The sequence below is a fragment of the Schistocerca nitens genome, chromosome 1 (assembly GCF_023898315.1).
Source record: "Schistocerca nitens isolate TAMUIC-IGC-003100 chromosome 1, iqSchNite1.1, whole genome shotgun sequence".
Lineage (NCBI taxonomy): Eukaryota > Metazoa > Arthropoda > Insecta > Orthoptera > Acrididae > Schistocerca > Schistocerca nitens.
This window is the reverse complement of record NC_064614.1, coordinates 475,064,864-475,091,218: the sequence shown is the minus strand read 5'-3', so window position 1 is coordinate 475,091,218 and position 26,355 is coordinate 475,064,864. Positions and strand designations below refer to the sequence as shown.

General features: G+C 43.3%; 1 protein-coding gene across 1 annotated transcript in view; it reads left to right on the top strand.

Annotated features, from left to right (window-relative positions):
- LOC126254566 (proclotting enzyme) overlaps nt 1-17,068 on the top strand; it is a 176,727-nt gene extending 159,659 nt beyond the window's left edge. Inside the window, exons 8-9 of the mRNA XM_049955326.1 lie at nt 2,063-2,202; nt 16,283-17,068. Coding sequence (XP_049811283.1) covers nt 2,063-2,202; nt 16,283-16,441 — 299 coding nt within the window. The 3' untranslated portion in view covers nt 16,442-17,068. The remainder of the gene's footprint in view (nt 1-2,062; nt 2,203-16,282) is intronic.
- The last annotated feature ends 9,287 nt before the right edge of the window (nt 17,069-26,355 follow it).

Below are 26,355 nucleotides of genomic sequence, written 5' to 3'. Positions count from 1 at the left end.
ATTCTGTTAGGATCACCTGATTAAATGCGGCTTCATACCGGTATACTTGTTTTGCTTTCGTTAATGTTCATATTATATCCTCCTCTCAAGACGCTGTCCATTCCATTCAACTCCTCTTCAAGATCCTTTACTGTCTCAGACAGAATTACAATATCATCGGAAAACCTAAAAGTGTTTACTTCTTCTGCCTGGACATTGAATCCTACTCCGAATTTTTCTTTGGTTTCCTTCACTGCTTGGTCAGTGTGCAGATTGAATAATGTCGGGGATAGGTTACAACCCTGTCTCACTCCCTTCTCAAACACTGCTTCCCTTTCATGCCTATCGACTATTATAGATGCCATCTGGTTTCTATATAAGTTGTAAATGACCTTTCGCTCCCTGTTTTTTACCCCTGCTAGCTTCGGAATTTCAAAGAGAGTATTCCAGCCAGTATTGTCAAATTGTCTAAGTCTACAAATGTTTTCCTTAACCGATCTTTTAAGATAAGGCGAAGGGTCAGTACTGTCTCGCGTGTTCCTACATTTCTCCAGAATGCTAAGTGAACTTCGCTATGGTCGATTTCTACCAGATTTTCCACTCTTCTATAATGAAGGAGCATCCAAATGAAATCCCATCACAAGTCTAAAGTAACGGTAACGATTTTATTAACTCAAAAATGTAGTTATACGCAGTACACATACCCAAAAACAGTCGCCAAAACTGTTGGCATATTTATCCCGTTGCGACACTAGCCAGTCGATTCCATCCTTGAGCCGGCCATGTCGTCTACTCCAGGGGTTTTGTTGCGACTTAGGTCTATTTTATTGTTCTGGCAAATTCTTCTCACAGTATAATATCTCCCAACTTATCATCATTTACGACCTTTTCCATTTCTATAGTATTGCCCTCTATGTACTATAACAATAGGTTACCGAGATGAAAACATTCCTGGAGGTACTTAACCATTTTTGAACTTTGGTAAATTAGAAACGCTGGTGAACTTTTGAGCTTGGTCGTTTATACCACGAAAGATTACTTGCAAGATTTCGAGAACCAATGCGAGGGGAAGAAGCTGGAGAGATTCTTCACCCTCATAGGGACCTTGAAGAAATGACCAAACTAATTTCAGCACCTTCAGAGGCTTTTAAGCAGTCGTTCTGCCTGTGCTCTATACGAAATTAGAATAGGCATAAGCTCTAGCAATGCATTTAATAGTGGTTTGTAGAGTACGAATGAGATATGGACGTGGAATTTTACCGTTCCTTCAGGAAATTCGAGGGCTGTGTCTTAAGCGTAATTAGAAGCTTTCGTACAAAGATTTGTTTATGTTGTCAATGATGTGAGAAGGGAGACGGTGAAACCAGCAGTCGGCTCGTAGCCTACTCCTTGGGCACTAGGAGTCCCCTCGAGTATAACTCCTCTACCCGACGGAGTAATCACCATTAACAGCGTCAAACTCCGCACTCTATGAAGCCACCGAGGCGTTTGGAATTTAATCCAGGTTAATAACTCAGCTTCTGGTGTTAAGAAACCTTGAGTCCAAACCTCGATTTTCGTACCGTCAAAATGCTGCCGATGATAATGTACTCACCACAAGTATTCTAATTGGATATCTCCCGATCGGGCGCCACCACACGGGCTTGTGCTAGGAACCTTGCATATAGAGGGTCGTTTAGTACAATTAATAAGTATCGTGAGAGATTAATGAGACGGTTAAGGCTATGGGCTCATAATCGGGAGTAACGAGATTCAAATCCCCACCTATCTTTCCAAATTTAATTTTTTCATACTTTCTTCACTTTGCTCAGTCCAGGTTTGTTCTCGATCTCCAGTGATTTCGTCGTCAAAAAGACGGTAAGTCTTAATCTCTCTTTCTTCCTTCCTTCCAGAACGAGTTGCTCTGTGTATTTGAGTGTATATGTGTCTCATTGTCAAGAACGTTTACTTGCAATACATTCCTTGTGAAGAGTTCTTTCTATGAGAACCTCCAAAAATAAATCCAAAACTTAACTGCAGGCACTTTATCATCAAAATCAGCCTAGAAAAAGAAGCTTAGAAACATGCAAATATGTCTCGGCAGGTGGCAGAGAAAGTACTGTTCAGAGGCAGGCGTCTATCCCCGTGTGGCGCAATGAGGACTGCGACAGGCGGTACCTGCAGGACATCACCGAGAACTTCATCTGCGCCGGCTACGCCCAGGGAGGGAAGGACGCTTGCCAGGTGAGCCCACACCATCACGTAACACACATCCTCTTTAGCTCTGAACTATTAGAGCAGCAGCTAAGCACGAAGAGTGTCTACTGAGTTACTGTTAACTGTATGTTACTGAAATTTCAATGTCGCCTTTATTGTAAGTTAAACAACCTAAGCAAAATGCAAATACAGGTAGAAAAATAGAGTGCATGGTGATACAGTAAATTACAACAGAAGCAACTGTTCAGCGGCGGTGCAGTCGTAGTATTCTTGTTGTGGAGGCTGGTCTTGCTCCGTTTGCTACAATGACATTGTACTGTTGGTCAGCGGCGTTGTCAAATTATTGGAGTTGTTGGTCAGGAAGTGCCAAACGAATAAGGAAACCATATTGAATATTCAAGTGAGGCAGCAGTTAGGAAACATATGAAGGGCTTATTTCAATAGTGGTACAAGTCCATTACCTCTACCTTTCTGTCTATAATGCTTCTGAATTAATGAGCCAAAGAAACAGAAAGAAAGGTTCATCTCTAGCAAGAAGCCATATGCTTGAATATTTCTGGTATCTCAACAGCAGAGTTTTCAGCGCTCACTTAACTTTAGGACTCTGTATCTCAATATGAACGAAAGTGGACTTGTACTGCTATTGAAATAAGCCTTTCATATGTTACTGACGGTATAACTGTAGGGTGGTTTTCCAAAGTTTTCTTGAGTAGGATATAGTTATTGCTTCAAACAAACATCCACTTCGAATAGATCAGTGTAGAGATCTGTATCCAGTGTCTGGCGTGTTCTGACCCTACGAATTTTTATCATTGTTTAATGATCTCGATTTTGTTTCATGATAAACTATAGCCTTTCCTTAGTTATCTTTTATTACATAAAATAGGGGAAACACTGCCATGAGATCATGGTTTATATCACTTAAATCAGAGAATAACAAGTAAATTAGAAAATAATTCAATATATTAATTAATAATTATTATGAAAATGGACTTACTGTACAAGACATTGGTTTAAAACTACTAATAATGATTAGCACACAGACGAACTAATGATCATCACCTACCATAAGGAAATGCTGCTATATAAAATGAAATCTCATATGAATGCAGTGCCTGTTGCTACAGTTGGGAGATGGGGATGTACTAGATGTGGCCTACATCTGAATAACAGACGGAAAGATAGATTGGCTGAGCTCCAAGCAGAAAACGTAGAGGTGAGATGGATCCCTATGATTGCTAGTGTGAGAGGGGCACCCTTGCTTTTGGTCAGTGTCAGGATTGAGGCAACCTATTGTGAAATAAGTTAAAATAACACAACAGCTCTAAAATTGCTTAAGAAAGCACAGAGAAGTAAAACTAGCTTATTTCATAAAACTACACTACTGGCCATTAAAACTGCTACACCAAGAAGAAATACAGATGATAAACGGGTATTCATTGGACAAATATATTATACCACAACTGACATGTGATTACATTTTCACGCAATTTGGGTGCATAGATCCTGAGAAATCAGTACCCAGAACAACCACCTCAAGCAGTAATAACGGCCGTAATACCCCTGGGCATTGAGTCAAGCAGAGCTTGGGTGGCGTGTACAGGTACAGCTGGCCATGCAACTTCAACACGATACCACAGTTCATCAAGAGTAATGACTGGCGGATTGTGACGAGCCAGTTGCTCGGCCACCACTGACCACTCAATTACTGAGAGAGCTGGAGAATGTGCTGGCCAGGGCAGCAGTCGAACATTTTCTGTATCCAGAAAGGCCCGTACAGGACCTGCAACATGCGGTCGTGCATTATCCTGCTGAAATGTAGGGTTTCGCAGGGATCGAATGAAGAGTAGAGCCACGGGTCGTAACACATCTGAAATGTAACGTGCACTGTTCAAAGTGCCGTCAGTGCGAACCGAGACGTGTAACCAATGGCACCCCATACCATCACGCTGGCTGATACGCCAGTATGACGATGACGAATACACGCTTCCAATGTGCGTTCACCGCGATGTCACCAAACACGGATGCGACCGTCATGATGCTGTAAACAGAACCTGGATTCATCCGAAAAAATGACTCTTTGCCATTCGTGCACCCAGGTATGTCGTAGAGTACACCATCGCCGGCGCTCCTGTCTGTGAGGCAGCATCAAGGGTAACCGCAGCCATGGCCTCCCACCTGATAGTCCATGTTGCTGCAAACGTCGTCGAACTGTTCGTGCAGATGGTTGTTATCTTGAAAACGTCACCATCTGTTGACTCAGGGATCGAGACGTGGCTGCACGATCCGTTACAGCCATGTGGATAAGATGCTTGTCATCTCGACTGTTAGTCGAGGTCGTTGGGATCCAGCACGGCGTTCCGTATTACCCCCTTGAACCCACCGATTCCATATTCTGCTAACAGTCATTGGACCTCGACCAACGCGAGCAGCAATGTCGCGATACGACAAACCGCAATCGCGATAGGCTACAATCCGACCTTTATCAAAGACGGAAACGTGATGGATCGCATTTCTCCTCCTTAGACGAGGCATCACAACATCGTTTCACCAGGCAACGCCGGTCAACTGCTGTTTGTGTATGAGAAATCGGTTGGAAACTTTCCTCATGTCAGCACGTTGTAGGTGTCGCCACCGGTGCCAACCTTGTGTGAATGCTCTGAAAAGCTAATGATTTGCATATCACAGCATCTTCTTCCTGTCGGTTAAATTTCGCGTCTGTAGAAGGCATCTACGTGGTGTAGCAATTTTAATGGCCAGTAGTGTATTAGAGAACTGGGTAATAAGACAGAAGAGATTCTTCTTGCCTGTACGAGGTGCATTCAAGTTCTAAGGCCTCCGATTTTTTTTCTAATTAACTACTCACCCGAAATCGATGAATCTGGCGTTACTTCTCGACGTAATCGCCCTGCAGACGTACACATTTTTCACAACGCTGACGTCATGATTCTATGGCAGCGGCGAAGGCTTCTTTAGGAGTCTGTTTTGACCACTGGAAAATCGCTGAGGCAATAGCAGCACGGCTGGTGAATGTGCGGCCACAGAGAGTGTCTTTCATTGTCGTAAAAAGCCAAAAGTCACTAGGAGCCAGGTCAGGTGAGTAGGGAGCATGAGGAATCACTTGAAAGTTGTTATTACGAAGAAACTATTGCATAACGTTAGCTCGATGTGCGGGTGCGTTGTCTTGGTGAAACAGCACACGCGCAGCCCTTCCCGGACGTTTTTGTTGCAGTGCAGGAAGGAATTTGTTCTTCAAAACACTTTCGTAGGATGCACCCGTTACCGTAGTGCCCTATGGAACGCAATGGGTAAGGATTTCGCCCTCGCTGTCCCAGAACATGGACACCATCATTTTTTCAGCACTGGCGGTTACCCGAAATTTTTTTGGTGGCGGTGAATCTGTGTGCTTCCATTGAGTTGACTGGCGCTTTGTTTCTGGATTGAAAAATGGCATCCATGTCTCATCCATCGTCACAACCGACGAAAAGAAAGTCCCATTCATGCTGTCGTTGCGGGCACCCACTTTTCGCATTTTCAGGTCGTCATGCAGGATTGTGTGCACAGAACCCACAGAAATGCCAACTCTGGAGGCGATCTGTCCAACAGTCATTCAGCGATCCCCCAAAACAATTCTCTCCACTTTCTCGATCATGTCGTCAGACTAGCTTGTGCGAGCCCGAGGTTGTTTCAGTTTGTTGTCACACGATGTTCTGCCTTCATTAAACTGTCGCACCCACGAACGCACTTTCTACACATCCATAACTCCATCACCACATGTCTCCTTCAACTGTCGATTAATTTCAATTGGTTTCACACCACGCAAATTCAGAAAACGAATGATTGCACGCTGTTCAAGTAAGGAAAATGTCGCCATTTTAAGTATTTAAAACAGTTCTCATTCTCGCCGCTGGCGGTAAAATTCCATCTGCCGTACGGTGCTGCCATCTCTGGGACGTATTGACAATGATCGTGGCCTCATTTTAAAACAATGCGCATGTTTCTATCTCTTTCCAGTCCGGAGAAAAAAAATCGGAGGCCTTAGAACTTGAATGCACCTCGTATAGAAAAATTAGAGAGCTATGAAAAGACAGGCATCTTATGCCTTTTGAGCACCACACAACCATAGGTTTCGTGAAGTTAAATATAAAATATTACGGTCTGGTGTCTTACTCATGTATAACTGATATCTGAAAAGCAAGAGTTGTGACATATATTAAGCCAGAATACATTGAGGCAAGTAGATTGTGCAGTGATTAGCACATGGGACTCCGTACTTTTGAGTTAATACTGAAAAATACTTATCTTTAAATTGTAAACGTATGTAGATCCCCACTGGCAAGTTTTGAACTGTTTTTGAGGAATCTGGATTCCTAGCTACGCTATCTGTCAGGCAACAGCAGGCAGCATGGTCTGCTTGAACATGATGCACATTTAGTTAGGATAAATAAGATAGTGCCTTTCAATAATGATACTCCTCAGTGGTGATTTCAATGTAGATTCTCACAGGATTCTACTAGAAAAATGATGTGGAAAATGTATTTGGATCCTGCAATTTGACCTGAGTATTTAACTTTCTAACATGGATGGACGAAGACAGAAGAACTCTTTGATGAACGTCAGAGCAAGAAAATAACTGTATACCCAGCAACAAATGCTCTGCATTATCATGATGGACATTCAGTTGGGGTAAATAAGAAAGTGCTTTTCAGTGTTGATACTTCTCAATGGAAATCAGTAAGATTACTTAATGACTCCTGAAAAAGCGCTTTTAAGAACAGATTACATGAATGACCTGGGATGAAATTTATAATGAACCAAATGCTGACACAAAATTTAATCTATTCCATGATAATTTTCTATCATTATTTGAAAATAGCTTTCTGCATAAGCTAATCAGAAAGGACATTAAACAGCCATATACAAAACCATGAATCACTAGAGGACTTAAAGTATCTTGTCAAAGGAAAACAGCAATGTATCTGTTGGCAAGAAAAAGTAGAGATCCTACAGTAGTTGAAGACTACAAAAACTACTCAAAAGTAGTAAGAAAAGTTGAGAAAAATCAAGGAATATGCACAGTGTGCCAGAAATCAGTGTTTCTGACAACAAACGTAAGGTTACATCAAATGTAGTGAAATAAGAGACAGAAAAACCAGCTACAAACAGGATATTGAATGAAATAGAAGGGCTATAAATGATGATGGAATTAAATGGATGGGCTATAAATGATGAGTCACAGGTAGTAAATGTTTAATAATCATTATTTAAGTATGGGAGGGAATATATGGACAAACAGTTCAAGACAAAAACCACAGCAGTGTGTTGAGAAAGTAGTTCTCATAAAATTGAGTCATATGAGTGTAACAGCTTCTCCTTCTGAAATTAAGAAAATTATATGTTCTCTCAAAAAGTAAAAACTCATCAGGAGTTGGTGTTTCTAACAGAGTACTAACGATTTCTTCCCATCTAACAAGCTGATCATCATCTTATATGAAACATGCAATGCAACACTACTTCATGGCATTTTTTGAGAGAGGGTGAAATATGCAGTTGTTAAGCCCCTCTTTGAGAAAGTTGATAAAAGTCAGTAACTACCGATCTGTTTCGTTACTAACATTATTTTTCAAAATTTTTGAAAAGGTGGTATATTCTAGAATAGTATCTCACCTGAGTAACAATAAGATTCCCAGTAATTCACTATTCGGATGGCGGAAGGGTTGCCCAAAAGAGAATGTCATTTACACTCTCATTCACCAAATTTTACAACCATTAAGGAACAAAAAAGCGCCGGTCAGTAATTTCTGCGACCTATCTGAGGCATTTAACTGTTTAACTCACAATTCTCCTAGATAAACTGAGGTTTAATGGGATTTATGGTATAGTCATATAATGGGTGCCATATCCACCCAAAAGATTACAGAAAGTCGTATTTAGTCATTCAACAAAGTAATTCAACCATTGCGGTCAGGAGAGATTATTATAATTGGGGGAGAAATAAAATGTGGGGTTCTTCAAGACTCAGTCTTAGGTCTGTTATTGTTCCTCGTAAATGTTAACGATCTTCTGTCTAATATACAGGCAGCACAATAAGTTATTTTTGCGGACGGCACTAGTACTGTAATGAACGCAAACATACAAACAGCAACAGAGGAAATGGTTAATAATATTCTTAAAAGTATCATTGACTGGTTTTCTGCAAATGATCTCACTCTCAGTTTTAAAAAAGACAACGTAATCAGCTCTCCACATATAGAGGCACTACACCAGGGATAAATGTAACACATGGTGAAGACGTAATAAATACGGAGAAGCTTCATAATTCTTAGATGTCCGTGATGATGAGAATTTAGATTGGAAAAAACACATTTTGGAACTTCTAAAACAACTTAGCTCAGCTACATTTGCACTCAGAATCATCGCAAAGCTGATAAATCAGTAAGGTGACTATTTTGCATATTTTCATTCAGTAAAGTCATCTGGAGTGATGCTATGGAGTTACTCATCTTTTAGAAAGAAAACTTCCATTGCTAAAAAAAGTGCTGTAAGAGTAATACGTGGTTCTCACTCACGATCTTCTTGTACGCATCTGTTTAAGGATTTTTGCCTTCTGACTACTCCTTTACAGTATATTTATTCCTTCATGAATTTGTTGTAAATAATCAACTACAGTTCAAAAGGAACAATTATGTACATAATTACAATAGCAGAAGGAAAAATGACATTCCTTACATTCCTTACTCCACATTAAGGTTTAGCACAAAAAGGGGTGCATAATGTTGAAACAAAAATTTTTGATACTTGCTCAGTGATATCAAATGTCTGGCAGACAAGTAAGTAAAATTTGAAAACAAACTGATAAAGTTACGCCTTTAAAACTCCTTCTATTCCGTAATAGAATATTTATTACTGTAATGTGTAAAAGGTGGAGGTAGGAATTACTAACTCACATCCGTCTGTAAGAAAACCACTTGTGATTGATCGCCCTGTGGCCATATTTACAAAATAGTTTGTTAATTTGTGATATGAATATAAAATCCACATCATTATTTACGATTTATGGTGCAAATGATCCATGGAACATGAAACTAACTAACTAACTATGTATCTCATATTTTTTCTGGAACGGTTGGGGAAACTCGGTCAGGTAGCAAATGTGACTGCAGTATCGTAACATTCAGTGATTTTGTAAGGTTGAATAACGACAGTTACAGCCAAATGGGTCCAAGGGATTTTTGCAGACAGTAAGAGACTGCCAAGAAAACAAACATTTAACATGGGTTGAAAATAAGAGGTTAAGTCTTGTGGAAGCCTTTAGAAGATACATTCTACTGAGTGTGGTACACCACTGCGAACGATGGGTTGTGTTTGCTATTAACTGGATTGATGCAGTTCTTTCTTTCAAACAAGTGCAAATTTCAATGATATAGATATAGTGCTATGTCAGTGCTAGAGGTCTCAGGTCATTAAATAGTAACATCTACGAAATAATTCATTATATCCCACATCCCGGGTGATTTCGTGATGAGGTTACACACTTTTAGAGATGATGGAGAGGTATAACTGTATCAATCCGTGAAAGGAATCCCGGTCTGGAAGCGATCCAATTGAAAGTTATAAGCGGAAATCGTTACGATATGTCTGACAGTGAAATGCTTTTACTGCAAGCTTTTGCTTTTCGTATTTTGGGAGGTAGTATGGACCAAAACAAGAAAAATTCGTCGGGAAAACGTGGGCTCTAAAATGTTTACCTTGAGAGCTACTAGCACTTGTCCAGCAGAAGAGAAGCGTTTCACAGCAGCAAAGAAGCACTTTAGAGCCTATCGATTACGGACTTTTTTCTTGTTTTGATCCATTGTACCTCCTACTGTAACTCAAATTGATACATTTTCCTTTCTCCATCATCCCTGAAAGTTTATAACCTCATCACGGAATCACCCTGTATGTGCCAGATAATATTTTAGCGAGTTAGCAAGTTACATATCCCACAGATCATTTGAACGCTTCTTTTATCGAAATAACGTGGAATGACTCAGTTTACAGACTATGTAGATACGATTAATGTTAAGATTAATGAACACATCATTTTTTTAGTTCTACTCATACATGTACAATTAAAAATAAGCTTTCAAACAATGGAAAATCCAGGGTGGAATGTAACAAATAAGTTTTATTTTACTGGCTATCAGTTTTTAGGTAGAAATTCGTCAATGGGATAAAAAGAGTTGTCTAGGAGTAAAGATTTTAACTTAGATTTAAAACTTGCTTTGCTACCTGTCAGACATGTTAATGGCAACATAGTCCAAACCTTTTGTTGCTGCATATCGAACTCCTTTCTGGGCCACAAACATCTATAATAATGGTTAATAAAGGTCATTTTTCCCTCTAGTGTCGTAGGTATGGGCATGACTGTTCTTCTCAAATTCTAATAGATTATTTAAGACGAATTTCGTTACCGAATAAATGTATTGTGACTTAGAAACAAAAACAAAATATCCTTTGTGCTTGAACTGACGTGCCCCGAAATACGCTGCATGACAAAAACAAGTAGAGCACCCAGAAGATGTGATCTGACGTCAATGTAAGTTCGCTCACGTACACATCATCGGCGGTACTACAGTTTCAGTTCTCCGTGACAGACTCGACGGCCACCGGAGTACATTAGTGTTGTTCGTTTTTAGTGTTGTTACTCTCCCTGGTAGGGTATATACGGAGCGTGAATAGTGTCAGATGTTGAGTGATTGCTATGAAGGACACGGAGATGCTGGGTACTCGTATGAGGCACCTTTACCAGAACCTAACAGTGTGTGAAGGGGGTCTCATTGTGGGACTTCATTTGGCTGGCTGATCTGATCGGAATTGTGAGGTATTCGGATGTTACAGTGGCCCGATGTGTGGCTGCATGTGGACATGAGGGCAGGCATACAAATCAGGGTTCGCATCGCCCACATCTGACCACTGCAAGGGAAGATCGCCGAACTGTGCACCAAGCACACCATAACCCCTTCACATCTCCGCCTGCATCCGAGAACAAGCAAGGGATTCCATGTGTCTTCCTGCATCATTGATCAGAGACTAGCAGCAGCTGGATTAGGGAATAACCATCGTCTGCGTAGGCTATTGTTAACGTAACACAAACGTCTGTTTTTGGAGTGTTATCGTTACCGGGAAACATCGACTGCTGATGTACGTCGTCGCACTGTGCTCAGCGACGAAACGCTGTTGGGTAGTACCCCGGATGACCAACATCGGCGTGCATGACGGCGGCCTGGAGAGAGGCCCTATTCTTCCAATGCTTCAGAGAGGCACAGCGGTGTTACTCCTGGCGTAATGGCGTGGGAACCATCTGGTAAGACTTCAGGTCATGGCTGGTAGTCATTGCCGGAACTCTGATGACTCACCAGTATGTCACGGACATGCTGTGTCCTTACGTGCTACCTCTCTTACGACAGTATCTTGATATCATTTTTCAACTGGACAATGCTTGTGCACATTTGGCATGTTTCCCTATGATCTGTCTGTATGATGTTTACGTATTCCAGTGTCCGGCAAGATTCCCAGATCTGTCCCCGATAGAACGTGTATGGAACCAATTCAGATGTCAACTCAGTCCCAATCTCAGTATCCAGGTCATCAAGGACTAGTTACAACAGCTGTGGGCTAGCTTGCCTCAGAAGTGATACAGCGGCTTTATAATTCATTTCCCAACCTAATCAGTGCATGCATCTGTCAGACGGGGAGCAACATCATACACATAAGTGGTCCCATACCGCCAAGTTCTTTTTAAATCACTGAAATAACACCACATACCCGCGCTGTCCGTGAATTTTCATTTAATTTTCGCCTCCACTTTCGTTTGCTTCACTTTTTTTTTCAGAGAGTGTACTGTCTCCTCTGACATCATAATGAATGTATATACTGGAAAGTAAAGTATAGTACAAGAGTTGATGATGACCAATATCCTGGTCATAGAGGTTCACTACTGGCCATTAAAATTGCTACACCGCGAAGATGACTTGCTACAGACGCGAAATTTAACCGACAGGAAGACGATGGTCTGATATGCAAATGATTAGCTTTTCCGAGAATTCACACAAGGTTGGCGCCGGTGGCGACACCTACAACGTGCTGACGTAAGGAAACTTTCTAACCGATTTCTCATACACAGACAGCAGTTGACCGGCGTTGCCAGGTGAAACGTTGTTGTGATGACTCGTGTAAGAAGGAGAAATGCTTAGCGTCACTTTCCGACTTTGGTAAAGGTCGGATTGTAGCCTATCGCTATTGCGGTTTATCGTATCTCGACATTGCTGCTCGCGTTGGTCGAGATCCAACGACTGTTAGCAGAATATGGAATCGGTAGGTTCAGGAGGGTAATACGGAACGCCGTGCTGGATCCCAGCGGCCTCGTATCACTAGCAGTCGAGATGACGGGCATCTTATCCGCATGGCTGTAACGGATCGTGCAGCCACGTCTCGATCCCTGACACAACAGATGGGGACGTTTCCAAGACAACAACCATCTGCACGAACAATTCGACGACGTTTGCAGCAGCATGGACTATCAGGTGGGAGACCATGGCAGCGGTTACCCTTGATGCTGCCTCATAGACAGGAGCGCCTGCGATGGTGCATTCAACGACGAACCTGGGTGCACGAATGGCAAAACGTCATTTTTTTCGGATGAATCCAGGTTCTGTTTACAGCATTATGATGGTCGCATCCGTGTTTGGCGACATCGCGGTGAACGCACATTGGAAGCGTGTATTCGTCATCGCCATACTGGCGTATCACCCGGTGTGATGGTATGGGGTGCCATTGGTTACACGTCTCGGTCACCTCTTATTCGCATTGATGGCACTTTGAACAGTGCACGTTACATTTCAGATGTGTTAAGACCCGTGGCTCTACCCTTCATTCGATCCCTGCGATACCCTGCATTTCAGCAGGATAATGCACGACCGCAGTCGTGTTCGACTGCTGCCCTGGCCAGCACGTTTTCCAGATCTCTCACCAATTGGAAACGTCTGGTCAATGGTGGCCGAGCAACTGGCTCGTCACAATACGCCAGTCACTACTCTGTGGTATCGTGTTGAAGCATGGGCAGCTGTACCTGTACACGCCATCCAAGCTCTGTTTGACTCAATGCCCGGCGTATCAAGGCCGTTTTACGGCCAGAGGTGGTTGTTCTGGGTACTGATTTCTCAGTATCTATGCACCCAAACTGCGTGAAAATGTAATCACATGTCAGTTCCAGTATAATATATTTGTCCAATGAATACCCGTTTATCATCTGCATTTCTTCTTGGTGTAGCAACTTTAATGGCCAGTAGTGTAGCTGCTTTCAACTTCAGCGGAACGTCAGCCTTCTTTACAAACTTATATTCATTTGTCAGAGTCACTCCCCTACGAATATCTGTAGACAAGTAACTATTCGTCTGACTCCTGCTATATGTGATTTGACTACCTGACGATTTCCATGAACGCCGGCCGGAGTGGCTGTGCGGTTCTAGGCGCTACAGTCTGGAACCGAGCGACCGCTACGGTCGCAGGTTCGATCCTGCCTCGGGCATGGATGTGTGTGATGTCCTTAGGTTAGTTATGTTTAATTAGTTCTAAGTTCTAGGCGACTGATGACCTTAGAAGTTAAGTCGCATAGTGCTCAGAGCCATTTGATTTCCATGAGATCTTGTGATCGGCACTGCCTCTCCATGACTACTCCACTGAGTCATTTCTCCCAAAGCTTTATTGCCGCCGAATGTTAATTGCCGCTGCCAGTGCTCTCTTCGAACAAACTAAAAGTCTGTCAGCAGCCGCTTACGTTCAGTAACCTCTTCCTATAAGGATAGGTGGACTGTCGTCTCACGATCTTTCAGAATATTACTCAAGTTTGTCAAAAACGAAAGCAGATACACGTAAGATTTGCGCATTACAGCTATCAAATAAAGATATGATTGTATGTGATTACTAAAATTGTGAGCCAGGCAGCGTTTAGAACCTCGATATCAGCCTTTCGCACGACAGACTTAAAGCTTTAGTATGTTACAGGATCTTCCTCTTCGCTTCTAAAGTCAGCAGAGGTTTTCCCACTGTATTGCTGGTCTAGTACCTCCAAGAGATGGATATGGTGGTATAAGGCCCGAGACGAGCTGACGTTATGAGTCGGTCCTCGAAGCGTGCTCGGACGGCGCACTGCACTGCCACCGAATGTAACAACCGTGATTTGAATCCCAGCCGGCCCATCGTTTCCACTTGCCAGCAACATAAAATCAGTGCAGTGAAAGATACTCCACACGGAATGGGAGCGAACCAAGTAAAGAAGTATTTAATCCTAGTCACATCATACAGCCTTCTGCAACGTCGAGAACACCATAGGCTCAGTTGCTCTGACTATACTGCTCAAGAAATTCTCACAATCAGTGCCAGACGGTTTGCTTGAGAAATACAAAGCTGATTTTACAGCTTTTTCAGAATATTGATTTACGAATGGTTCAATAAGCAAAATGAAGTTACGAGGACTGCACATTGCCAAGTGCAGATAGTATATTACTTGTGTTGTTGTACTACTCATGCGTTCGATGACTGGTTTGAAGCAACTCTCTACGCTGATCTATCCTGTGTAAGACTTTTTATATGTGCACAGCTACTGCACTCTACATGCTTTCCAGCGTGCCTATCTTATTCAAACATTGGTGTCCTCTTACAAATTTTACTCCTCTCCCTCCCTCCTTCTCTCTCTCTCTCTCTCCCCTCTATTGTCACAGTAGCTGTACTTTGATATCTCGTGACACGTTCTATCACCTTATCCAGTTATTTCATAAATTGTTTCATAAAGCTTCTTCCCCGATTCAGATCAGTTTCTCTTCTTTAGTTACTCGATGTATCCATATAGTCTTAACTTTCTTCTGTAGTAACAAATTTCAAAAGCTTCTATTGTCTTCTTACCTGCAGTGTTGAAGTTCCACATTTCGCCTCCGTATAAGGCAACGCTCCAATGATTACTTTCAAAAAGGACTTCGTTGGGTTGGGTTGTTTCGGGGAGAAGACCAGACAGCGAGGTCATCGGTCTCATCGCATTAGGGAAGGGCGGGGAAGGAAGTCGGCCGTGCCCTTTCAAAGGAACCATCCCAGCATTTGCCTAGAGCGATTTAGGGAAATCACGGAAAACCTAAATCAGGATGGCCGGACGTGGGATTGAACCGTCGTCCTCCCGAATGCGAGTCCAGTGTGCTAGCCACTGCGCCACCTCGCTCGGTAAGGACTTCGTAACACATTTACATACGATGCTAACGTAACCCATTTTTGAAGAAAGCTGTCCATTTTATTGCCGTTTTGCATTAGATCCTCTATAATTCTATCATCGTTTGCTGTTTTGCTTCCCAGGCATCAAAATGTGTCTTCTACTTTCATTATCTCGTTTCCCAATCTAATTACCGCAACACCACGTGATTTAATTCGACTACAATGGGGTATCTTGTTTTACTTTTACTAGTATTCATCGTATAAACTCTTTTCAAGAGACTATCCACTCCATCCGACGTATCTTCCAAACTCTTTCTCGCTTACGTCAGAATTACATTGTCATCGTCGAATCTCAAGTTTTTATTTCTTGTCCCTAAACTTTAATTGTTTTTACAAATTTCTCCTTGATTTCCTATATTGCGTACTCAGTTTATAGACTGAGTACAATGGGATATAGGCTGCAACCCATTTTCTCAACTTTCTCTATTACTGCCTCACTTTCAGGTTCTTCGAGTGATGTTCCAGTTTTATTTGCCTACAGGTTGTCTGCAGCCGTTCACTATTTTACCTTAATAGCTACACAGTTTCAAGAATTGTATTCCAGTAAATATTGTCAAAACTTTTTCATTGAGGTTAGTTCATTATTATTATACATATTCTTCTGCAATAGTTAGTACTTCTCAATTAATCTCATCTGAGATAGCTCTTAAGGAACTACATTAAAATATTGGCTAGTACTGTCACTACACAGTCCGTTTATAAAATACGAGCAAGAAAAATATCTTACTGAGATTATTAACTTGCAGTTATGCCGTATAGAAACAGATCAGAAACTTCTTTTCCTGAAGTGACGCATTTTATGTTTCAGGGTGATTCCGGCGGCCCTCTGATGCTGGAGCAAGACGCGCACTGGATCCAGATCGGCATCGTCTCCTTCGGTAACAAGTGTGGGGAGCCGGGCTACCCCGGCGTCTACACCAGGGTCACCCACTACCTCGACTGGATAAAGGAGAACATGATCGAGTGACAGGGGCGGCACGCTGCCGAGTGAGCCCAGATGTCCTCGCGTCGTGAAGGACACAAGGCGCAGGGAAGCGCTTCCTGTGGGTGGAGACGGACTTTCTGTACTCACGTGAAATTGCTCATCGACGAGTCCGCATTTGCATTTAATACCCGAAGTAGATCATATAAAGACAGTTCACGAGACAGTTTCATTTCAGACAATTTATGCTCTTCTCATTTCTTATGTTGGAAAATTCATTCTGTTACGAATTAGCTTGCTGATAGTGAGACGTGCAGTGTAAATATCTATATTATAGCGCCACTACGTACCGAGTTGACAACACTCTTGTTCTCATCGCGTTTCCAACAACAAATTTTGTTGCTTATTAGCTCAGGATCTTTTTCTGCACTTGGCAATTACCGCATAGTCATGGTATTTGTTGTTACATACTCGTAGTATTCTTATATAACGATAAAACTGTGATATATTTCCTTTTACACATGTGTGTTCTGCGAGCGTAAGTGTGATGAGTCCGCAGACTTTCTGTTTATCGTGTTTCTATGACGAATCAAGTAAAGCCATTGTAAGAAGTTGCATTTTTATACAACACATTTCTTAGAATGTAAGAATCAGTTTAATTACTGAGTTAGAATTAATACCTCAAGTGATACTGTTAAAACAGTATCTCAAACATAAATCAATATGAATATTTATTTCAAAAGTACTCTTAAGAATGACTTCTGCATTTCATCGTCAAACGGTTATTTAAATATGTTAAACATGACCTGTAAATAATGTATGTAATAAATATTTATATTATAAAGTACTACCATTCTTGTGCACATGATTACATCAACATGGTGTAGTTAAGGATAACTAGAAAGATATTTAGCGTTTTGTGACGCTGTTACGTGGTGAAACGGTGCCTCAAGCTATAGAAACTTATCTATTCAAAGAATCTAATATTTTTATATTTGATGTTGGTCGAGATTGCTGAAAGTGGGAGATTTGTTAAAAGCTGTCGATTGTAGGGTTGCCATTAATCCTTGTTTTGTCATAACCATCGTGTTTTTTTTCTCTAGAAAATTATTTTCGTGTCGCCATCTTTGTGCCGTATAACATAATAGTTTCATATTCAGGAATTTCTATTCTCAAGAATATGGACAAAAAGTTCTGAATACATTTTATTTTTCATTGGTGTCTACTTTCGTCGCTCTTATATGAGTTACTTTGGCCTGACAAGATGATTATCAACAAATATTCTGGATAATATGCTTTATTTTATTCCACTAACAATGCCAATTTGTCCATACAGCATTACGATGCAATGTATTTTGTTGTTCATTTCGTTTACAATAGATTTTAAGATCATAGGGTCCCATCGTGAGGTATCAAACATGCCTCAAGATTTTTTTCCTGCTGCGGATAGTGTTGCGTCAGCAACGTCCGGCACCCTTTACTCAACGCTTTGGCTCATTTCCTCTTGGCGTAGTCCTGTTCTGGAAAAACTGGTTGGAATGCACGGCACTCCATTTGACAGGCGCCTTTGGCACATGATAATCTTGAAATCTATTTTAGACGACTCGAACATCAAAATAAATTTTGCCATAACCTTAATAGAGAAATTGCCACTGTTACTGGAATAAATTAAACAACAGCTGAAAAAGCCCATATTGATGTGCTACATGCAATGTCTTCCTTACGCTCTGTCCACAGCCATTCTTAAAAATTTTAATTTTTACCTAACAAAATGTTATCAGATTTCTAATTCTAATTTTGAAGAATATCTCCTTTCGTGGCTCGTAGATTTACTTTCTGCAACTTGATCCAGTTTTCACCTCTCGAAATGCCTCCAGTATGTGAAACACCAAAGCTGCACTGTGGTTCAAGTTCCACTTCAAACGTAGTGGCCCCAAGAACTGACGGTGAAAACGGTTTGTCGGGTCAGAGGATGTCGAGGGCATACCGCTTCCAACAGTAACGCAGTTAATAAATTAGTGGGGCTGCTCAAAAGATCATTTATGGGGAGTACTAGTTTACTTTTTTTGTGTCTTCCACTATTCAGTCTGATAACAAAAATTCGTTTTTCTCTATGTTACTATTTTATGTATCTCAGAAGCTTAAATCAGGGTCTTCTTGGTTTTACTGAATTATTACTTCACTGCGGGGTGATTATAGAAGGACATCATATTATATTAAAGAGTTCATTTTGCGGTAAAAGTCGAACTTATACAATATACCTCGTGTGGCTAGCTCGGTAATACAGAGTGAAGACATCTTAGCCGAGACATTACTCTCAGGGGATTAACGTGGTTTAAAATACGAAATCGTGGCTATACACTCAGGTGACAAATGTCATGGCATACCTCCTAATATCTTGTCGGATCTCCTTTTGCCCGTCACAGTGCAGCAAATCGACGTCACATAGACTCAACACTTCTTTAGAAGTCCCCTGCAGAAATACTGAGCCATGCTGCCTCTTTAGTCGTCCATAATCGCAAAAGTGTTGCCCGTGCAGAATTTTCTTCACGGACTGACCTCTCCATTATGCCCCATTAATATTCGATGGGATTCGTGTTGGGCGATCTGGGTGGTAAAATCATTCGCTATAAATGTCCAGAATGTTCTTCAAACCAATTGTGGCCCGGTGACATGGCGTATTGTCATCCATAAAAATTCCATCGTTGTTTGAGAACATGAATTCCATGAACGGCTGCAAATAGTCTCGAGGTAGAATGAGATTTTCACTCTGCATCGGAGTGCGCGCTGATATGAAACTTCCTGGCAGGTTAAAACTGTGTGCCGGACCGAGACTCGAACTCGGGACCTTTGCCTTACGCGGGCAAGTGCTCTACCATCTGAGCTACCCAAGCACGACTCACGCCCCGTCCTCATAGCTTTACTTCTGCCGGTACCTCGTCTCCTACATTCCAAACTTTACAGAAGCTCTCCTGCGAACCTGGGGACTGATGACCTCAGAAGTTAAGTCCCGTAGTGCTCAGAGGCATTTGAACCATTTGAACCCTAATCCATGACTTTTATCACCTCAGTGTATGTTGTTGTGTGTGTGTTGTGGTGGTCTTCAGTCCTGAGACTGGTTTGATGCAGCTCTCCATGCTAATCTATCCTGTGCAAGCTCCTTCATCTCCCAGTACCTACTGCAACCTACATCCTTCTGAATCTGCTTAGTGTATTCATCTCTTGGTCTCCCTCTACGATTTTTACCCTCCACGCTGCCCTCCAATGCTAAATTTGTGATCCCTTGATGCCTCAGGACATGTCTTACCAAGCGATCCCTTCTTGTAGTCAAGCTGTGCCACAAACTTCTCTTCTCCCCAATCCTATTCAATACCTCCTCATTAGTTACGTGATCTACCCACCTAATCTTCAACATTCTTCTGTAGCACCACATTTCGAAAGCTTCTATTCTCTTCTTGTCCAAACTATTTATTGTACATGTTTCACTTCCATACATGGCTACACTCCATACAAATACTTTCAGAAACGACTTCCTGACACTTAAATCTATACTCGATGTTAACAAATTTCTCTTCTTCAGAAACGCTTTCCTTGCCATTGCCAATCTACATTTTATATCCTATCTACTTCGACCATCATCAGTTATTTTGCTCCCCAACAGATGTTAACCTTTTTAAATACCCGAACGTCCTCTGAACTGTAAATTGCAAAGCTTAAAAGGTGGAAAGTAACTTCTTTTGCTATTTACATTGCAAGCACATTCAGATTGCGTAGAAGGTGGAACAAAAAGAGAACCTGATGACTACGGCGATAACTGAGAATGCGTTAAGATGTAGACTAAGGAAAAGGAAAAATATTAAAATTAATTTTTCGGTGATGATTAGTTTAAAACTTGATAAATAAGATAATGGTGAATTGACGGAGCAATATATACTTCCTCTGCTGCTTTCTAGGAGCATTCCGTTCTCTTTAGTTGAACAAGGCATTGGACATACCAGTGAAAATCCAAAGAAAAAGAAAAAGCGGTACATATTGAGAAGAGACATAGTACTATTTTGATTGGTGGTGCCTGTACCGACAGGTCCAGCATACACTAAAAGATAATAAAGTGCGGTCGTATCAGAGTGCTTTGGAATACGACTGGCTTCTACAGCGAAGTCAATTTTAAGGACATCTCGATTGCCGCAGCAGAATTAACGAAGGACGCTAGACGTAGACAAACACATAAACGTCTTAGAACGGCCAGAGTGAACAAACGACACGTGTCTATTTTCTGAAAGCAAAAAGACTGGGAAAGTAACGATTCCCGCATGCCGTAATCACAGTCACGACACGTGTAAGATTCCATTTTTCCATTTGGAGAATGCACGTTGATAACCCCTTGCAGATTCGCATAAATTGACAGGGGAGGAATTGCGAGACAACCGAGGCGATACAAGCATGCCTTCTGCACGATTGCCTTGTAGTAATGCGCAGTAAGTTTTTCCATGAGAATTGACGGACGTAGGCCTGAAAGCAGTTGGTAAGCTACACAGAATGTATGAGACGAAGAGTAGAAGTCATCCTTGTAACTGCTCCTGTTTGTTAATCCCTTGGGACAGATGACGTGGCACAGTATGAAGTTAACTATTCATCACAGCATTCCTCGTAAAACGATTATGCGCTGTCCAGTCACATTAATGTGACCACCTGTCAGAAGCCTGAATAACCGCCTTTAGTGGACCGCTGCGAAAAGTTGAGGAAGAGTGAATGAAGGCCTGTAAGTTACCGATAGTGATGTGGACCTATACCGACTCTAGCGCCGTGGCCAGCTGCGCTAGGTTCCTCGGCTGAGGATCCATGGTGCGTACAGCCCGATTGAGGTGATCCAGAGATTCTCGATCGGGTTTAAATCCGAGAAGACTGGTGGGCAGGGGAGTACGGTAACTTACTCTTCGAACGACGCACGTACACAGCAAACTGTATGACGCGTTGCACTGTCGTGCAGGTAGACGCCATCATCCGGCATTTAGAGGTGGACATGGTCCACAAGCATAGATGCAATCATATGTTGATTCATTGTGCCTTCTACATTAAAGCTCATAAATTAAGGGTAATGCTGATACATGGTGAAACAACGCTCTGGTGGGCGGTTTGCGGGTTTAAATCACCTCGGCGTATGAGCATGCGGTGTATTTGACCTGCGGTCGTCGCACGGTGGCGATGGCAACAGTCCACATACGCAGAGGTGTGTTGGTGCATGTCAGAGTACGGTGCAGCGAGTAAGTGTGCAGACGTTTTCACACGTGCTAATGGTGACTGTGTGTTGAAAATGGCTCAATGAACACATATTGATGACGGTATGAGGGGTAGAATACAAGGGCGACTGGAGGCTGGTCAAACATAGCAGTTCATAGCACGGGGCCTCCGTGTGCCACAAAGTGTGATCTCAAGATTATGGCAACGATTCCAGTAGACAGGAAACGTGTCCAGGCACAACAGTACGGGATGTCCACAGTGTACAACACCACAAGAAGACCGATGTCTCACCATCAGTGCTCGCCGACGGCCACGGAGTACTGCAGGTAGCCTTGATCGGGACCTTACCGCAGCCACTGTAACATTTGTCTCCAAATACAGTCTACACATGACTGAACAGACATGGTTTATTAGCCCGGAGACCTGCAAGATGCATTCCACTGACCCCTGGTAAAAAAAAAAAAAATGGCTCTGAGCACTATGGGACTTAACTTCTAAGGTCATCAGTCCCTTAGAACTTAGAACTACTTGAACCTAACTAACCTAAGGACATCACAAACATCCATGCCCGAGGCAGGATTCGAACCTGCGACCGTAGTGGTCGTGAGGTTCCAGACTGTAGCGCCTAGAACCGCTCGGCCACCCCGGCCGCCTGACCCCTGGTCACAGGAGAGCCCGTAAAGCCTGCTGTACATGGTCACTGGAACAGTGGTCCCAGGTTATGTTCACGGACGAGTCCAGGTATAGTCTGAACAGTGATTTTCGCCGGGTTTTCATCTGACCTGTATGGAGGTCGTGGTTTGATGGTGTGGAGTGGGGTTATGATTGGTGCACGTACACCCCCTGCATGTCTTTGACAGAGGAACTGTAACAGGTCAGGTGTATCGGGACGTCATTTTGCACCAGTATGTCCGTCCGCCTTTTCAGGGGTGCAGTGGGTCCCACCTTCCTCCTGATTGATGATAACGCACGGCCCCACGGAGTTGTCATCGTGGAGGAGTACCAAACAGAAGATATCAGGTTAATGGAGTGGCCTGCCTGTTCTCCACACCTAAACCCCACCGAGCACGTCTGGGATGCTTTCGGTCGACGTATCGCTGCTCGTTTGAGACCCCTACGACACTTCAGGAGCTCCGAAAGGCACTGGTGCAAGATTGGGAGGCTATATCCCAGCAGCTGCTCGAGCACCTGATCCAGAGTATGCCAACCCGCCGTTGTGCGGCCTGTGTACGTGTGCATGGTGATCAATCCCATATTGATGTCGGGGTACATGGGCAGGAAACAGTGGCGTTTTGTAGCACATGTGTTTCGGGACAGTTTTCTCAACTTATCAGCAATACCGTGGACTTACAGATCTGTGTCGTGTGTGTTCCCTATGTGCCTATGCTATTAGCGCCAGTTTTGTGTAGTGCCACGTTGTGTGGCACCACATTCTGCAATTATTCTTAATTTATGAGCATGAGTGTATAATGACAAGATGACGCAGCGAATGCCACGAAAACATTCCCCATTCCATAATTCTGAGAGGGTGCTTGCATTCAGACATTTCACGCCGTACACGCCAACGGCCATCTGTCCGACGGAGCATTCATCTCAAGAGGCCACCTGTTGCCACTTAGTGGACGTCTATTTGCCGTACTGGGATGAAAATTCCAGCCTCCGTCGCCTATAAACAGCAGCCACCGCACTGCGTGAGCAAGGCGACTGCTGCGGAGGCCTATACACAGCAACGTCCGCCGAACTATCGTTCAGGGGACACTGTTGGTAGCTCCTTGGTTCAAATGGGCTGTCAGTTCTCAACATTACACGTCTGTTCGCCTGTACACTCTCCGCAGCCGTCGTTCGCCCCTGACATCTATGGTTCGTGATGCACAACAGCTGCCTCGGCTCCGGTTTTGAATAGCGGAATTTTGCCGTGTACGGTATACATAACTGTGGCAGCACGAGAACAGACTTGCCGTTTCGGAAATTCTTCCACTCGTACCACGAAAGCCAATGACGGTGCCCTTTCGAACGTCAGGGAAATCGCTCTGTTTCCACAGTACGACAGAGACTGCAATGTTTCCCGTGGCTTCCCGACACGCTTGGTACACTATGTGATCAAAAGTATCCGGACACCCACAGACAGATACGTTTTTCATATTAGATGCATTGTGCTGCCACCTACTGCCAGGTATTCCATATCAGCGACCTCAGCAGTCATCAGACATCGTGAGAGAGCAGAATAGGGGCGCTCCGCGGAGCTCACGGACTTCGAACGGGTCAGGTGATTGGGTGCCACTTGTGTCATACGTCTGTACGCGAGATCTCCACACTCCTAAACATCCCTAGGTCCACTGTTTCCGATGTGATAGTGAAGTGGAAACATGAAGGGAAACGTACAGCACAGAAGCGTACAGGCCGTCCTCGTCTGTGACTGACAGAGACCGCCGACAGTTGAAGAGGGCTGTAATGTGTAATAGGCAGACATCTCTCCAGACCATCACACAGGAATTCCAAACTGCACTAGGATCCACTGCAGGTACTATGACAGTTAAGAGGGAGGCGAGACAACTTGGATTTCATGGTCTAGCGGCTGCTCATAAATCACACATCACGCAAATAAATGTCAAACGATGTAAGGAGTAAGGACGATTGAACACTGGAAAAACGTTGTGTGAAATGACGAATCACGCTACACAATGTGGCCATCCGATGGCAGGGTGTGGGTGTGGCGAATGCCCGGTGGACGTCATCTGCTAGCGTAAGTAGTGCCAACAGTAAAATTTGGAGGCGGTACTGTTACGGTGTGGTAGCGTTTTTCTTGCGCCCTTGTTGTTTTGCGTGGCACTATCACAGCACAGACCTACATTGATGTTTTAAGCACCTTCTTGCCTCCCACTGTTGAAGACCAATTCGGGGATAGCGATTGCATCTTTCAACACGATAGAGAACCTGTTCATAATGCACGGCCTGTGGCGGAGTGGCTACACGTCAATAACACCCCTGTAATGGACTGGCCAGCACAGAGTCCTGACCTGAATCCTATAGATCACCTCTGGGATGTTTTGGAACGCCGACTTCCCGCCAGGCCTCACCGACCGACGTCGATACCTCTCCTCAGTGCTGCACTCCGTGAAGAATGGGCTACCATTCCCCAAGAAACCTTCCAGCACCTGATTGAACGTATGCCTGCGAGAGTGGAAGCTGAAATCAATTCTAAGGGTGGACCATCACCATACTGAATTCCAGCATTACCGATGGAAGGCGCCGCGAACTTGTTAGTCGTTTTCAGTCAGGTTTCCGGATACTTTTGATCATATAGTCTCTATCCTCCACTGCTAGCGCTGCTGCCTGCCATCTGTGAGTGGTTACTGCATGTAGCCGTCGAACATTAATGTGACTGGACCGCGTAGAACGGGCAGCAAACATTACTAAAAATGGCTAGACAAAGTTTTAAATTTCGAACATTCAAAAAACCAGTCTGATGCCGTGACTCTCGAAGGGCGATTAGGTGGAGCAAAGCGATGGCGCAGGCAGTCGCTGATCATTCATCGACTGTGTGTCTATACTTTGTAGTCGATCCGATCGTTGACGAGAATGTTGTCTACTATCAAACGGGGACTGGTTTATAGAAATTGGCATACCCAGTGCCCACTTACCGCTTCCACTAGATACAGATCGCAGGAATGCCCAATACTTAGCTCATCCTTTGGCGTTTATCTCTAAAATAAGAGAACCTTTTGGCATTACTAGCACATCATCCATTTCTCAGCCATATTTGAATCAAATGATGAGGCAGGTATGTTACTATTTACACAACATTGTCATCACGAGAAGGCATATCGTTGACTTGCAGATGCTGCTTTCAAGTCGTCAGGCATTGGTGTTAAAATGCGGTTTTAGCTGATGCCAGTGCTTTCTGTGTTCGGGGGCCGGTGTGTGTGTGGGGGGGGGGGGGGGGAACACATCTTCCCAACACCGCCTCCAGGCCATTAATGAAATACATCATCATCATTAGAGTTCTGCCAAAAGGCATTGTAGTTCTCCGGGCTGTCCGGTCTTCTGACATCCTCTTCAGGTCCGCATAACTTCCTCTTCCTTTTATGTCGCCTATCATCTTGTATCTCCGTCTTCCCCTCAGTCTTCTCCCACAAACCAGTCCTTCCAAAACATCTGGTAGCAAGCACTCCCTTCTCAATGAATGTGCCAACCAGTTCTTTTTCTATGAAACTTCCTTATAAATTAAAACTGTGTGCCGGACCTGACTCGAACTCGGGACCTTTGCCTTTCGCGGGCAAGTGCTCTACCAACTGAGCTAACCAAGCACGAGTGCTCGTAGCTCAGCGTGTTCGGTCAGAGGGTTAGCTGCCCTCTGTAATAAAAAACTAAGTTAATCGATCAACAACGAACTTAAACGGATGTCTTACGACGTCCGCCCCGAGCAGATGACGCGAACAAAATGAGATTAAAAAAAAAAAAAAAAGAAATTGGTAGAGCACTTGCCCACGAAAGGCCAAGGTCCCGAGTTCGAGTCTCGGTCCGGCACATAGTTTAAATCTGCCAGGAAGTTTCATATCAGTGCACACTCCGCTGCAGAGTGAAAAATCTCATTCTGGCGGTTCTTTTTCCTTTCTCTTATAACCTTCAGCAGGCATCTTCTCCCACCAACCCTTTCCAGTACTCTTTCATTACTCACGCTTTCCGTCCAGCTTATCCTCTCCATTCTCCTCCACATTCAC